Genomic DNA, 15,545 nt, shown 5'->3' on the forward strand with positions numbered 1-15,545 from the left:
GCTGTAGACATTTACTGTGTATTTTGGCATGTAAAAAAAAATCAACAGATGCTGCATAACATGACAGCAGAGTGTAGAAAAATATGTGTAATGCATAAACCTTACCTTGTGAACGATTTGTGAGCTTGATTTAAAAGTATGGCGGTTTAATTGGAAGGCTTTCTCTCTTCTCTTTATTTACCCGCTCATGTTTACTGTTTGAGGGGTGAAAAGGATCAGAACTGATCCACAAACTGCTTCATTGTTGTTACACCTTGTCTCCAGCTAAAACGGACTGCCATGTGAATTTGAAAGCCATCAGTGACCTCTTGATTAAGTGGTAATTGTGCTTTTAACAGGGAGAAATCCTGCCAGAACACGCTGCAACACACAACATTACAATAACGAGGAGAAAGGTAGAGGTGTGGAGGGAGGAAACTGTGTGTGTGTGTGAATGTGAGAGGTGCTGGTATGTTATTCACCCTGTTTCATGTGTGTTTGAGAGACAGCGTGTAAGCCTGGGTAACTATGGTGTGGGTGTATTCCTCTGTGGCCATGATCTCGGTAATACGATGAGTGAATTCTGAGCAGTGCATCCTCGTTGCAGCTCTTTGTTTCCCCTGAGATCTAATACAGTTTGCTGTGAGTGTCAGCAGCTTTCCTGCAGAACTTGTTACTCTGTTTAGATCTCTTGTGTATTGTGCTGTTTTCACGGGATAAAGTGGGAGCAGTCACCCATGGGATGGAAGAGGGGTCATCAGTGGCTGTTAGCTCAGGTGACCCAGAATAACATCCGGTAAATAAGGTGCATTTGTAAATGTCCACCACAGATGGGAGGACTTGTCCGTGAGCTGCAGATATTTTGCAGAGAAATTAGGCGAACAATAGAAATATATTTGTTCAGAATTATGAAACTAGGATGCTTCATGGCAGTGTTATTGCAACATAAGGTGTAAAATGCTGTTATTTTTATTGCTCCCACTTACATAATCATATTAAAAAATTTGATAGGAAGAGCCAGAGGCCTGTTTAATAAAAAGCAAAAATGTGGTTTTCAGTGTGATTATTTGATAGTCATCATCACATCTTGGCTGCAGTTTCCCATATTTGATCACTTGAAGGAAAAAAAACTGTCAAATCAGGCGAACCCTCTTCCCTCCTCCTCCAAATTGTCTGTCTTTGTAGTACCACTAGGCAACAGTGAGTGCATCACTGGAAACGTGGAAGTGCGCAGGAGCCGCGCAGGGAAATCGACGGGAAAGAAGGATCTAAGCAGCCAAAAGAGCATCTGGTGGATCTCTACCGCTGAACCATGACAACCCAGTCGACATTTCTCTAAGAGAGGGGAAAGGTGCCCGAAAAGAACCTGGCAATCAGCGTCGATGCGCGCAGCCAAAAATGACGACAGTGGGACAGTGATTTTCTTCCTCCATCTCGTCATTTTTTACACTCATATGCTTGGAGGCAATTCCTCTCCTATGTATACAGATCACAAAGGAAGGACTGGAACCCGAATAATCTCAGACGCAAGTGCGCACAGAGACGTTTTCTCCTGGAAACCGTTTCCAGCGACTAATTACGCGGAGATATTGGTGTTTTATGGGCCGTTAAAGGATTTTCAACTTTCGCATGAAAACTTACTCCGTGAGTACAGTTTTGAACAGGTCGATATAGCCCCAACCTTCACGGGCGATGAGTAATCCACGACGCAGCAACTGATAAACCTGTAAAACCTGGACTGCGACTGGCGCGTTTGGATACCTTATCCTCCTGTGCGTCGCTTATTTTTTTCATATGGCTTCTATCTTCGAGGTTTGTAAACTACTCGTACATTATTGATATTTCATGGCTGTAGAGTGTAGCAACAGTAGTGTGTGGCGAAAGAGGACGGTGCAAGACTAACTGGGGCGAAGACAGCGCACTTTTATCGCCTTATTTCCAAAGAGGAGACATTGCGCACGGGCATTAACGACTGCAGCAACTACAACCCAGACTTTTTTTTTTATACCATTGAATCCTTTGTTATTTCTTTCGCTGCTGTCATCGTAGTATGTCTGCACTTCGAAAGAAATTTGGGGACGATTATCAGGTAGTGACCACCTCATCTAGCGGGTCTGGATTCAACCAGCCTCCTCCAGAGAAAAAGAGGAAGAGGCAGCGGTTCGTGGACAAGAACGGGCGATGTAACGTCCAGCATGGGAACCTGGGTGGTGAAACCAGCAGATACCTCTCAGACTTATTCACAACACTCGTAGATTTGAAATGGCGCTGGAATCTATTTATTTTCATCCTCACTTACACAGTCGCCTGGCTCTTCATGGCCTCTATGTGGTGGTTCATCGCATTCCTCAGAGGAGACCTCAACAGAAACCACCACACTGACAAGTACACTCCATGTGTGGCCAACGTCTATAACTTTCCCTCAGCCTTTCTCTTCTTCATAGAGACCGAGGCCACTATAGGATATGGTTACAGATACATCACAGACAAATGCCCCGAGGGGATCATTCTGTTTCTTTTCCAGTCGATCCTCGGATCGATCGTCGATGCCTTTTTGATCGGCTGCATGTTCATCAAGATGTCTCAGCCCAAGAAAAGGGCCGAGACTTTGATGTTCAGTGAACATGCTGCGATTTCTATGCGAGATGGAAAACTAACTCTCATGTTCAGGGTCGGCAACCTGCGTAACAGCCATATGGTCTCTGCACAGATCCGCTGCAAATTGCTGAAAGTAAGTGATGCTACTTTTAGAGGCATCCAGTATTTTACTTCTATTTCCATTGTTTATCATGGCCCAGTTTGTTTTTTTAGGGAACTGGTGCTGAAAGGCCTACACACTGACATTTAAGCCTACTCCTCACATGATGCATGTATTGGACAAAGCTTCAAACACTACAATGATGCAAACCAGGGCTGTCCTCCACTGAAGCCATTCTCAGTCGACTTACACTCATAAGATTTTGTGAACTAAACGATTAATTGATTCAGATCTATAAAACAGAGTTTCTCTACAAAGAACCAGGCAAAAGCGCCACTTAAAATGTGCTGTTGTGCTCATAATTTTGACTGAAATAATGATTTCAGCATGGAAAAAGCATACAAATTACTAATTAAGGAAAACAAATGTTTGTTGACTAAGACAAAAATTACCAATTAGTCGACTAATGGACTTAAGAGGGGGCAGCCCTAATGCAAATGGATGCAAATGGCCACCAAGACCTTGAGCTATCTTTGGCACAGAAGGCCTTTTTATCTATTTCACAATTTACATATTTTGCATTACTGATAGAGTAAAAATGATCAGTCAAGTTGGCCTTCATGTCCATACATCAGAACTTGAGAAGAACATGTCATTTCTATGCTAATTTCTAAACTGTTTTAAAGTGCTAGTGTGTTACAATTGTGTAAATGTGCTGCTGTTGCTTATTAGGAGAACATCATCTATGGAGGTCCCTGCTGTCCACCTCCTGACTCCACTTAAGTCTATAGTAAACCTATAAACACTTTTTAATGCTCTGCAATGTAAATATCCACCAGGTATAATGGTAATATATTGGGGATGCACGATATATATCAGAGCTGATGATTTACCTACCGATACTAGAACATTTCTATGTTTATATATTCTTCAGATATAAAATAGCCGATAAATTATTGCAGATGATACAAAGCCAAATTGCTGTTATTGATTAACAATTAACAAGTGCAGCATCTACACAAACTAATACAATAGGTGGTGGAATGCACCTTTAAATTGGTTTGCAATATGAAAATAAACACAATTGACTTGTCTGATTTGATTAATTATGCTGAAGCTTTTATTAGGAATTCCTTTGCAAAATGTTCTATATAAGCTAAACTATATTTGCCAAGTTTTTCTATGTTCTATACAAGTAAATACAAAAGAGCTGTTCTTTGCTTTTGTTATGTTAACAATATAAATATTACATCACCCATATCAGCCTTTCTTATCCTCAGTTGTGCATAAACTGCAGCTTATGAACTTTTTAGATTCAAAAATTTGTGAAATTACTGGTTATCGTATCGGTATTGGCCATGAGGTAATTATCGGTTAACGTTTGAAAATAAATCCATATCGTGCATTCTCATCATATATTGGAATACAGTGATGTTACTGGAGATTAAATGTAGGTTCCCTTAACGTTTAAGGTAAGTTTAAACTCAGCAAGGACACATTCAACAATATCCATCCTAGCTAATTAATTTTAATAAAGCAAATTGAGCATTAATTGAAGTTTCCATGTGGTGACACAGCAGGTGAGTATAAGGCAACATTTAGAGAAGAAAATTAACCCAGTTGATCTGAATCAGATGTTTAAAAACTGGCACATTTTAAGTCCCAGTGGTGCACAAAACCACACGCTGAGATGGATACTCTCGCAGTATAGATGCCTCTTTAGATGTCATTTAAGCAAATTATAGCAATTTTTCTGATAGACTGATGATTGGTTGCTGTGATTGCATATAAAAATGTGAAAAGCTCCCACAAAGGCTCTTGATATGCTGTAGATAAGTCTGCCTTACCCCCTTTTCCTTCCCCCACCAAACATCTCTGTCTCTGTCTCTTCCTGTACGCTTCCTTAGTCTCGCCAGACGCCCGAGGGCGAGTTTCTTCCGCTGGATCAGTTGGAGCTGGACGTGGGTTTCAGTACCGGGGCAGACCAGCTCTTCCTCGTCTCACCACTCACGATCTGCCATGTGATTGACACCAAAAGCCCCTTCTACGAGCTCTCCCAGAGGTCCATGCAAACAGAGCAGTTTGAAATTGTGGTGATACTAGAAGGGATAGTAGAGACTACAGGTGAGTTACCGCAAACGTGCATTTTTATAGGCCCGCTGCTGGAAACGAGAGCTTGTTTTGCTGCATGTTGTGGCTGCAGGCTGGATGTACAGTAGCTGAAGATGTTGTGTTGTCTCACAATGTTTTTAAGGGTGCTGCAGTATCTATTTCTGGACCAAATCTCATAAATAACTAGAGCTACATCATAGGTGTTAATAGCTGACATCCAAATTGACCCTTTTATTGCATTTTATTGATTTTTGTTCCTGTGGCTACAAAAGCTGGTAATAGCAGTGGTCAGCCTGATACATCATAGATGATTATTTGGTGTTTCAGGCTTTAAGTGAAACCGTTTGGATTTTTTTTTTCAACTCCATGCATTCAAACATCTTATGGGTTTTGTGGGTGGCAGAGCCAAGTTTTATGAGCACTTTCAAACTCCAGCAGGGTCAATGTTAGGCTATATACATTTTCTCTTTCTCATCTGAAACAAATTCCATTCCTCCGCCTTTGTGCCCGTACCGCACTTACCTCGTGGCTGCTCCTCTCACAGGGGATAATAATTTGCTTTCTAAGGTCCCTTTGGAATTAGGGAATTCCATTTCCACAAGATGAGTAATGCCTCAAGTAAAATTCTCCACTGTGGTCATTTTGAATTCTACCGTTTATTTGACACAGCTGATATAGTGTGGGGAGAGCTCCTTCGGTGTTATGGAGCGAACAGAGGAGCAGTAGTAATGGGTTGGTTCAGAGAAAACAGCATATGGAGATGTGACAGGGAGGCTGACACTGCAGACAGCAATTAGCAAATATATTCAGTTTCTAATAGATAGTTTTGATCATCTGGTGCAGTTTTATTCACGTCTCCCTGCAGCCGAGATGTATCTGACATGCCGACTATTCAGTTTATGACATGTGACATTTAAGTCATTTTGATGAGACCTGACAAATTCTCAGCTGGGTGCACATAGAAGTAATGTTGGAGTATCACTACAGTGTGGATATCGTGTCAGATATGTCCCACAGAATTTGCTCTGCTCCCTGTTTGAGCGCTTGATGTTCCTCTCTTTGTTTCTTCTTTTCTCCCAGTTAATGAATTCAATTAATGTAGTGTCAGTGTTGTTTCTTTTAATGAGAGTCATTTTAATATAATTGCTGTAAGCACAGGTTGCTTTAGTTTTTAAGGTATGAAAATATTCAGCGTGGCGACGAGACTGAGTTGAAACATTAGCAGGTATTTATAGTATTACAGTCACAGAAGCATGTGTCATCGGATCATTTATAACAGTCACAATCTCACTTTTAATTAAACCGGCTCACGTGTTTACGTCACTAAAAATGTCTGCATGGAGGAGCTGTTGTGGTTGTGTGGAGTCGGTGGAAAAGGCTGATGTAGAAACAATCTATGGTTAAAAATTTATGTACAGTGAAAGTCTAAATCCTCAGACGCTTTCATTTCTGGCCAATGTAACTCTGTTTCCATGGCAACCTCTCCTTGAGTATTCAGGATTGCAGCACTGCACCTAAACTTAGGTTTTTATTCCTATGGTATAGGAATCATAACACAATATCAGTAATAAAACAGACAAACATGCGAATGCCGAACATGAAATGAAACCGCCCGGTTTGACAACATCGCCTGGTATTAAGGAGGATCTCTGCTGGAATATGAAAAGCACACGGAGGCGTTACTGTACCATGAAGTGCTTGCCAGAACAGGTGTTACAGCAGAGAAAGAATAAGATGAAATATTTATGAGGCTCGGTGTTTACTAGTGAAGAAGCTGCCCAACTCTCCAGATCCATGTTGTTGTTTTTTCTGGTGTTATGTGTTGGAAAAACCATTGTCTGGAAGTTGAAAAACCCTCCACTGCAAGATTAAAGCTCCACAATGACTGGCTCTGTGTCCCTCCTCAGACACAACCCAATTTGACATAGTAACCTTTCGTTCTTGGATATCACACACAAATATTTTTGCACTGACTGAAGTTCTCTTCATGCACAAGAAAAGCGTGTATGAACAGAGCACGTAGGAGCTAAAAAAATTTGCTGTAACCTTTGACAGCTTCAACATTGTATAAAAAGGCATGAGCTATTCCTTATTGCTTTTGAACAGGAGCCCAAGGTGTTTTTGATCACCACCTCAGTATGATGCACCTTCCAAATGAGACATGTAGGAAGTCTGGTAGCAGCAGATTCTCTTCTGGAGCGATGCCAGTTGTGGCTTTGTGGTATCAAGTTTGGTTTCTGCGGGAAGATGTTGCTGCTGCTGAGGATGAGTTGGCTTTACATCACGTTGCAATTAATGTACTGTACATGCTGTCTGACTGCTCGCCCTGCAAAACAGGATAGCCGTAAGAGGGAAAAAGCACAAACAAGACGCCTGTAGTAACACGTTTCGCTTGAGTTAACAGCACTAACAGGGATAATGTCTGACACAATAACAATCAATACAAGCAACACAAAGCTCATCACTCCCCAACAAGTATCTTTATAGAGTTGCTACAGTGTCATTGGCTGCAGAGCAGATATGTATGTCAGGCTCAGTGTGAGAGCACATCATCCTCCTCATACTTTGTTGATGTGAATCTCAGCACAATAACACCAAGCTACTCCTGCATTATTTGTGCATTGCAGGCATGACAGGTGTTTGGATAACAATAGAGGAATTTAACACTGCAATAACAAGTAATGACTGCAGCTCGGCTCGTATTGCTTTGTGTTTGTGCATAGTTTTAATGCCAATTAACTTTAAGGTCATTATAAGCACCTACACTGTACTACAGCACAGTGTAGTGAGAATCTATCTCTGCATTTAACATATTCTATATAATATATGTATAATATGGATTAAATGTTACTAATCAATACAATTCATACCAGTAATTGGACTTTCCTGATGAAAAATAAATGCGTAGTAGATTTTATTGTTGAACATTAAGCTTGTTAACTCTCTGAGAGTCCGCAGTGCAGTAACATCTGCTCAGTTGTGATATGTTGGAGTCTGCCGGACAAACTGATCACAGTTTCTGTTCTGTTACCTCAGTATTGTTTCTTTGATTTGCATAGAAATTATGTTAATATGCTGTTTATTTAAAATGGCAAATACGTTTGGAAGAAATGTAATGCTGCCCAAACTGTGTTTTTTTTAGTTTACATTGTATTTCTTTTTCCTTTTTTTTACTATCTATCATATAAATGCTTAAGTTAACTTTGAGCCACATGCAGTAAAGAGAGATGTGTCATGAGCAACAGAGATCAGAGAGAAGAAGCTGTGTGGAAAAAGTTCTGGGAAAAAACGAGGCAGCAGTATTTTATTACTGGTTGTTAGCTGTGTATTTCTTCCTTCGGGGAAGTAGAATATTTGTTTCACAGTTTAAGTCCAATGTTTTTTAGATGGCTACTGTAGATTATACAAAATGCATCCATACAAATGTATTATTAACAGCTTAGTTGTTTAAGAGATGGGAAAAGACTTATCGGATATGAGAAAGTGGTAGCGAGCGATCCCAAAAATAAAAAATGGCTTAAAAAAGACCCATGTTTACTTCAATAACAGCTGACTGAAATCTGAAAGTTTCTGCCTTACATAATAGGTAATTAAATGCTTTTGTGGCCTAAACATAACCACATGTGGGACTAAGGATGCCTAACTCGATCTCTGGTATCAAAATCTTCAGCACCATGCTGTACATCAGTTCAGTTTTTACTAGAAGATATAGAAAAAAACATATTTGGCATAACAAATTAGTGGTATACACTGTGTTTTCACTTATGTTGCCGAATTCAATCTCTGCCCAGGACTGTGTGTGTGAACAGGGCTTGATTGACAGCTGCCTGTTTGTTATGCAGCACCGGTTAGGGCGGGGCAACCCATTCTTATTGGTTCATAGAGTTCTGTGACATGATGTGATTCCCCGTATAGCTCCACCCACTGTTGGAGCACAGGGCCTTCAATCAACTGTGTAAATCTGCTAACTGCAAGTGGTCATATGCTTTTTCCACATTTTAATTTGTCGGAGGGAAAGCAAAGGCGTTACTAATGACATTAATGATGACTCAGTTGTGTTCAAGTGTCCCAAGAAGCCATGACAGTAGAACTCCAGTCCAAATGTATTTTCCAGGAAATCTGCAACAGAAGTGAAAATAAATGCGTGTTTCCATCCATCACTGTTGTGCAAATATTAGAAGTTGGTGCACTGACAGAAACAGCTAGTGGTGCTAATTCTCCAGTCTGGTGCCATCAAACTATTGCAAGAGAAAAGGGAGGGGTGCGACAAGATGATGTAACTGAAGCGCCAGTCAAAGCTCAAATAATCAAAAACAATGTAGAAAACCTAAGGGGAAATATGGCATTTATGTTTGTTCCATGTATTAATTTGTTGACTCGGTGGATCTGAAGCTTCAGTGAACGTTTAAGACACACATTTTCTGTACTTTAATCATGCAAAATCACATTCTGTTTTTAATTCAACTTTTCCCTCTCTGCCAAGAGAATAAACATTTTTGCAATATTTAGATTTTTTTCAGCATTTCAGCCTTTTAATGTGCATAAAAACAAGTGGATGGAAATGTTGTTAATGTTACAGTGAGAAGCTAAATAGAATAATTAATTGTAGTATAACACCTTTGCTTTTCCTACTGTGACATGTCAAAATGTCTCCAAACTAAAGACCATCTTGTGATTAAATGGCACTGTTCCCAACACTCTTCCCTACTTCCCATCCACCTCTCTCTCTCTCTCTCTCTCTCTCTCTTGGATTGCACCCATTCACTGCAAAAAACATTAAGCTTGCCAAGTATTGTCTTCTTATATCTAGCAATAGTATCTTAAATATCTTGTTTTGAGTATACTTTACCTACTGACCACAGCTTTATGTGCTTATTTTAAGAACGTGTCTTTTTGTAACAAAAACGAGTGAATAACCAGTCTTGTGTAAGACTTCTTTTTTAGGATTCACATTATGAGCTTTTTCATGCTTTTCAATCTATTCAACTGTTGAATATGGTAAGATTTTACCTAAAATATCTGTTTCAATTGAGAGTTTTAGTTGCATTTACTTTAAATGCTATTTCAAAAGCATTTTCTACCACCATTATCTACCCACAGACACTGAAATGAGAAAAAACGTGTTTCAAGTATTGCTGGCTTATTTTAATGTAACTACAGTTGGGCTTTTTTAAGCCACAATTGCTCCAAATAAGTATTTTTGGACATCATCGGTTTTTCCAGTGCCTAGATATTTTTATCTACTTTTTCTGACAAAGAAAAATGTACTCACTGCACTAGCAGATATATTTTTTACTTGTTTCAAGCATGTATTTGCTTAATTATAGTTATTTATTTCTCATTTTTTGTCAGTTGGTTTTTGCAGTGTTCAAACTCAGACTTTATTTTGATCCTAACAACACACCTGTAAAGTTTGGTGTCTGCATCTTGCATGATTGTGACGGTGTTGCGGTGTCAAAAACACACACATACCCACCTGACAACGTGATCAAAACCACTTTTGTGTTAGTTCTTAACTCCAGTCTGTGTCTCCAGGATCACATCTCACCACGATGACACACAAACAGAGACACTCAGAGTCACAAGGTGAAAACAATAGCAGCCACATGCTGTCGGGGCTGCTAACAAATTGTGATATAATGACATATTAATAGCATTGCGGGGTCATTTTCGCTGTGCCACTACACAGCTCGATGCTGACCTGACTTTGACTCATCAGCTGATTCACAACTACTACATGCAGTCTTAAAATACACAAGAAGTTTAGATAAGTGTCCCATTAACACCAGTAATGCTGTTCAACACTGCAAAGGCTTAAATACCAAGCCAGAGGCAATCTGTTCATTACTGGAGCTGATTCTCCACAACCCAAAATAAACTGTAGCTGCCAGTAACAGACGTTTAGGTTCCTCCATCCATGAAGCTAATCAGTGTATTGCTACTAAATTCATTTTCAGTGTTGGATGTGATGCAGCTACACCACAACCGTCCAAATGCTGCAGCTCCTGTGTGTGCTAAAGATCTAATGTGTATTTATGTAATTTAAGAACAGGCGGTGTTCAGATTAGAGAAATAATAACTAACAAAGATAAACAGGTTGATGATTTATTTCACAGGAAACTCATTTTCATTCGAGAACAAAAAGATGTCTGTCAGCACATTCGTCTATCCCTGAGATTTGGTTCAGTGTTTGGGGTCTAACATGGTGGCAGATCTTCACAAGCTCTGCAAAGTGTTTTTAAATTTACTCATCAGTTACGAAAAGCAATAATTCACGAGCATAAACTGTATCATCAGCATAAACCTCTTTTCTTTTCAGAGCGATGTGGCTTTCATGCAAATGTGTGCAGTGGGATCATTACACTTGCCGTGAAATGCATAAAATCCTGAAAAATAAGTCATATCTCGACTTTTTTTTTTTATTGAGCAAAGTTGACAAGGTTTTTTTTTTTGTTTTTTTTAGGAAGTTTACTTAATGATAAAGTCTGCTGTCTTGGTGTTCATTTAAATGTTTGTATTTGTTTGCTCAGAAAATTTCCAGTTAGACTTTATTTCACTCTTTTGGTGACACAGCACATTTGTACTGCAGGAAAACTTTCTCAGCTAACTCACCGTGTGAAATTATTTCCCTCTGAATGTGAGATGGACAGAGCATCAAACTTAACCTCTTGATTGAATTATGAGAATAGCAATTATTAGTCGACTTATTGATTTCTCAATTAACAGAAAATGAATTGCCAGCTCAAGTTCTCACGCAAAAATAGCAGAAATGGCATTATTAACCTCTCGAATATAGAAAAGTCGTGCTTTTCTCTGTTTTACATCATTTAAAAATGTTTTTTTCTGTGTGTGCTTTGGCACAAATCAAGACATTTAAAGACATTACTTAGAGTTTGATCAACTGGCATGGACATTTTTCACTATTTTCTGACATTCTTTAGACAAAATGATTAAAAGGGAAAATAATTGTCGGATTAGACATGGAAGAAAATAACTGTTAGTTGTGTAATTATGAGGCAAATGATGGCAAAAACATCAACAACACGTTGTCTTCTATTCGATATAGGTCTATAAGTCTTGCGTTGATTTCGATTGTTTTCAAAGATTTCTTTCTGCCCCCTCTTTCTCGTACTGCTACAAGGCTTCCCTATGATTCACAGCTATAGAATAAAAAATAGAATTTTCCCAGCTATCTGCTCATTTTAAAATGAGTGTGGGTGGAAGGGGGTTAGTTGCATATAGACTGGATCAACTGGTAATGTTTATTCATGTGTGCATAAATGCACTATGTGGCTGGATCGAGCAGCTTTGAATAATGAATCGCCTACCTTTATGCTCTACTTTAAAAGATGCATTTGCGCATTTTCTAAAGTCTGGATTATACTTCTGTATGGTATTAAAGTTTGAGAAAAAGCAGCGAAAAATACAAGGATATGTGCATTGATGTCTCTAGGTGGATTCATGATTAAAAATATGAATTCTTAATTAAAAGAAGAGACTCATGCCACTTAGTTTAGATAAATAAAAAAGTAATTACCTGACCTAGTAATCATCATCATCATAGCTTCAATTAAGTTATGTTGTGCCACAAATACACATAAAGTGTATATTTAGAAATTAAATTAAGAATGATTATTACTTTGAAGCGGACTGTCTAGTATTAAAGCCAGCCAGTATAATTAATTGGAAACATCTATTGCTGCTGATTAGCAGAGAAGCCAATGTCATGGCCCGATCTGTGTTTTATCATCAGCAGCAGTAATTGAAATGAAAATGGAGAGCTTTCTGTTGCGCCGGCGGCCTAATAGTTTCAATCATATGAGTAAGAGGCCGTCGTCCCGGAGGTCTGGGGTCACCTGACGTCAGGAGCTCAGGATCTTAGGTAAACACCGGCGCAAGCGGACTCCGGATATGAGCCAAGACTGTGGCGTCCTCTGGAGAAAACTGACCATAATTCATTCTGAGTCATTACAGCGAGAGCACGTCCTCTCTTCCTGGTGTCGCGCTCCCTGCAGCAGCCCCGCGGGTCACAGGGTTAAAGTGGGTTACGTGGCAGATCAGGTGAGAGCGGGAGTTTCCAATTAAATGTAATGTGCTCAGGGTGAGAGCTCAGGAGAGAGGTGGCTGTCCCTGCTGAGCTCCACCTGTGCAGCAGCGAGCCACGTGTCGGACAGCTTACAGCGCTCTTGTTAAAATGTATTTCATGCTTTTGGTTCATTTGACTTTAACAACAACACATGCTCCATCTACCTGCCTTGAATATTCCAGCATGACAAATGTGGGTAATGTTTTCAGTGTCACGCAGAGAGAGGTGTAGTGATACATTAAGTCTGGACCTGAATACAGAAATATACAAATGCACTTTCCTGGTAATCTTCCTGGAAAAGTACAGAATGGCTAAACTGCCCAAAGCCAAACTGCAGTAACTACAACTTTGGTTGAAATTGAGTTATAACTAAAAATGAACTCCTTCATGTCCGTCTTATCTTGTGACAAAGTTTTAGGTTTCAATTTTGCTTTATTTCAGAGAAATAATGATATAAAAATTGCAGTAACTACAAAATCCAACTCAAAACCAAAGCAGAGCATAGTAATTGCCCTTACTACGGTTTGCTTTGGATATACATACAAATTGAAACCAATTTGCAACTGGCTTGATACAGTGTAGCCTGTATTTCTTCATTATATTGAATAGTGAAGACAAGAATAATAGAAATTATAAGTTTATTTGAAAGGGAAATTATTATGTATTTTGTATCGTATTAAAACGAAAATATAACATTGTTTTATAATATTAAGTCTAAAATACACAAATCTTTAAATAGAGTTGTTAAAGACATTTGGCTGGACCGTTAAAAAATATTAAAAAACTTTAAAACTGTTTTTCTCAGTTTTACTCTTGCATAGTTACTGCAGTTAGACTTTGTAGGGCAGTAAAGTCCAGGTCTTTTACTTGTAATGGAGTATTTTTACATTGTGGTACTTGAGTAAAAAATCAGAATATTCCTCCCACTCAGGGGCGCAGATGGGATTTTTGAACTGGGGGGCGAAGCTGTCAGCAAATGATTTCAACTCAATGAGTCATTTTTCCACTCCATGCCTTAACGAAAATATGTTTTATTTAAACATTTTTAAATGAACTGTAGTGTAAACAACAATAAACATATTTACATAAATAAAAAGAAGTTTGTACATGAAATTCCCAGTGCAGCCAAACAGATTTACTGACTTGAAGCTGACTCAGTGAAGGACCCAAAAACATCTCTCCTCCTTTCATTACCCTGAACATACTGCTGGGACATTTCTTGTCTTTACAGTCTGTCAAGCATGTAGAACAAGTGTTTCCTACAGGATTTTCTGAGACTTTGATGGGGAGACCATAACTTAGTAGGGGGGGAGACATTTTTGCCCTAAAAGCCTAAATTTGGTGCCACATTCTAATGCCACTATTCCATCTAAATAATTGCATATTTTAATGAATTATTGTAAAGGAGAATAAGGGTTCTTCTATGTTTTATTTAAGGCATCATATTTTTACAGTCTTCTTGTAAATTCTGTGGTGGACTCTGCTAACACATCCATGTGCTCTTATTTTGAAAGCTACATGTGTTTGCTTTTATTTTGAAGTCTAACAAGTTCTTGCCGCAACGTAGGAACTTGAAAGTCGGAACTTGGAGCTGAGAACAACGTCGAAAATTCTGACATTCGTGTAGACCTTGAATGCACCATTAGCCAACGGACTCTATGTGCGCTGCAATGTAAATTAGTCAAAGTAACGGAACATTAATTCTCTGTTTTTGCAACGATGTTTGTCACTGAAAGTGGGGGGGACAGATCGGGATCACTATGAATCTGGGGGGACATATCCCCCCCGTCCCTACTGCCATCTGCGTGCATGCTCCCACTACTGGGTTTTTAGATGTCAGGATTGTATTTCTTTCTTTAAAAGTAAAGAACTGCATGAGAAGATTTGAAATGATTTCAGAGGCTTGGTGATGTAACTTTTTACAGACAGCAGTACATACTGTACAGTACAGAAGCAAGAAGGGGAAACACAATCATGAAGATCTGTATACAAGTACAGGAAGTAAACAAGCAACATTTGCTATGGCAGCCACTGCCTTTTATATGTGCACATTTGATTTCCAGCTGTTCCAAACACTGTAAAATGTTTTTACTTTACCTTTACTTTCTATGTGTAACATGACTTTTTACATCAATGTCTAGGAGTTCTTTAAGCATCTTCGTAGCCACAAAAAGATGGAAAAACATGTAATATTAGCCCAGCAACACTGCCTAGCTGGGTAACATTCCCACAGAATAGGTAAACTCCATCAATTAACTGGAATTACGTTTTAATTTCAAATTTCATAGACCCATTACACACATAATGAAACATTTCATGCCTTAATTTATTTAATTTCTTCTAATTATAATGATTATGGTTACATTTAATGACGATCCAAAATTCAGTGTCTCAACAAATGTGAATATTACAAAAGACCAGTTTTAAAAAGTATGTTTAAAATGGAAATGTTGGCCTCTGAAAAGTATGTCATCTATATGACTCAATACTTGGTTGGGTCTGTTTGACTTAAACTACTGGAAATGGGCTTTTCCATCATATTCTAATGTATTGAGATGCACCTGTATATACATTAGTTGCTCTAACGAGGGGAACCCAACGTAAGTCAAATCAAGTCAGTAAACATCATTGGTTCACCATCCCAAACAAAACATGTACAATGGTGTCCCC

The 15,545-nt window shown here is 38.9% G+C and overlaps 1 protein-coding gene across 1 annotated transcript in view; it reads left to right on the forward strand.

Annotated features, from left to right (window-relative positions):
• The first annotated feature begins 1,220 nt into the window (after positions 1 to 1,220).
• kcnj3a (potassium inwardly rectifying channel subfamily J member 3a) overlaps positions 1,221 to 15,545 on the forward strand; it is a 37,653-nt gene continuing 23,328 nt past the window's right edge. The window contains exons 1-2 of the mRNA XM_059343132.1: positions 1,221 to 2,710; positions 4,585 to 4,801. Coding sequence (XP_059199115.1) covers positions 2,030 to 2,710; positions 4,585 to 4,801 — 898 coding nt within the window. The 5' untranslated portion in view covers positions 1,221 to 2,029. The remainder of the gene's footprint in view (positions 2,711 to 4,584; positions 4,802 to 15,545) is intronic.

Source organism: Centropristis striata, chromosome 10 (assembly GCF_030273125.1).
Source record: "Centropristis striata isolate RG_2023a ecotype Rhode Island chromosome 10, C.striata_1.0, whole genome shotgun sequence".
Classification (NCBI taxonomy): domain Eukaryota; kingdom Metazoa; phylum Chordata; class Actinopteri; order Perciformes; family Serranidae; genus Centropristis; species Centropristis striata.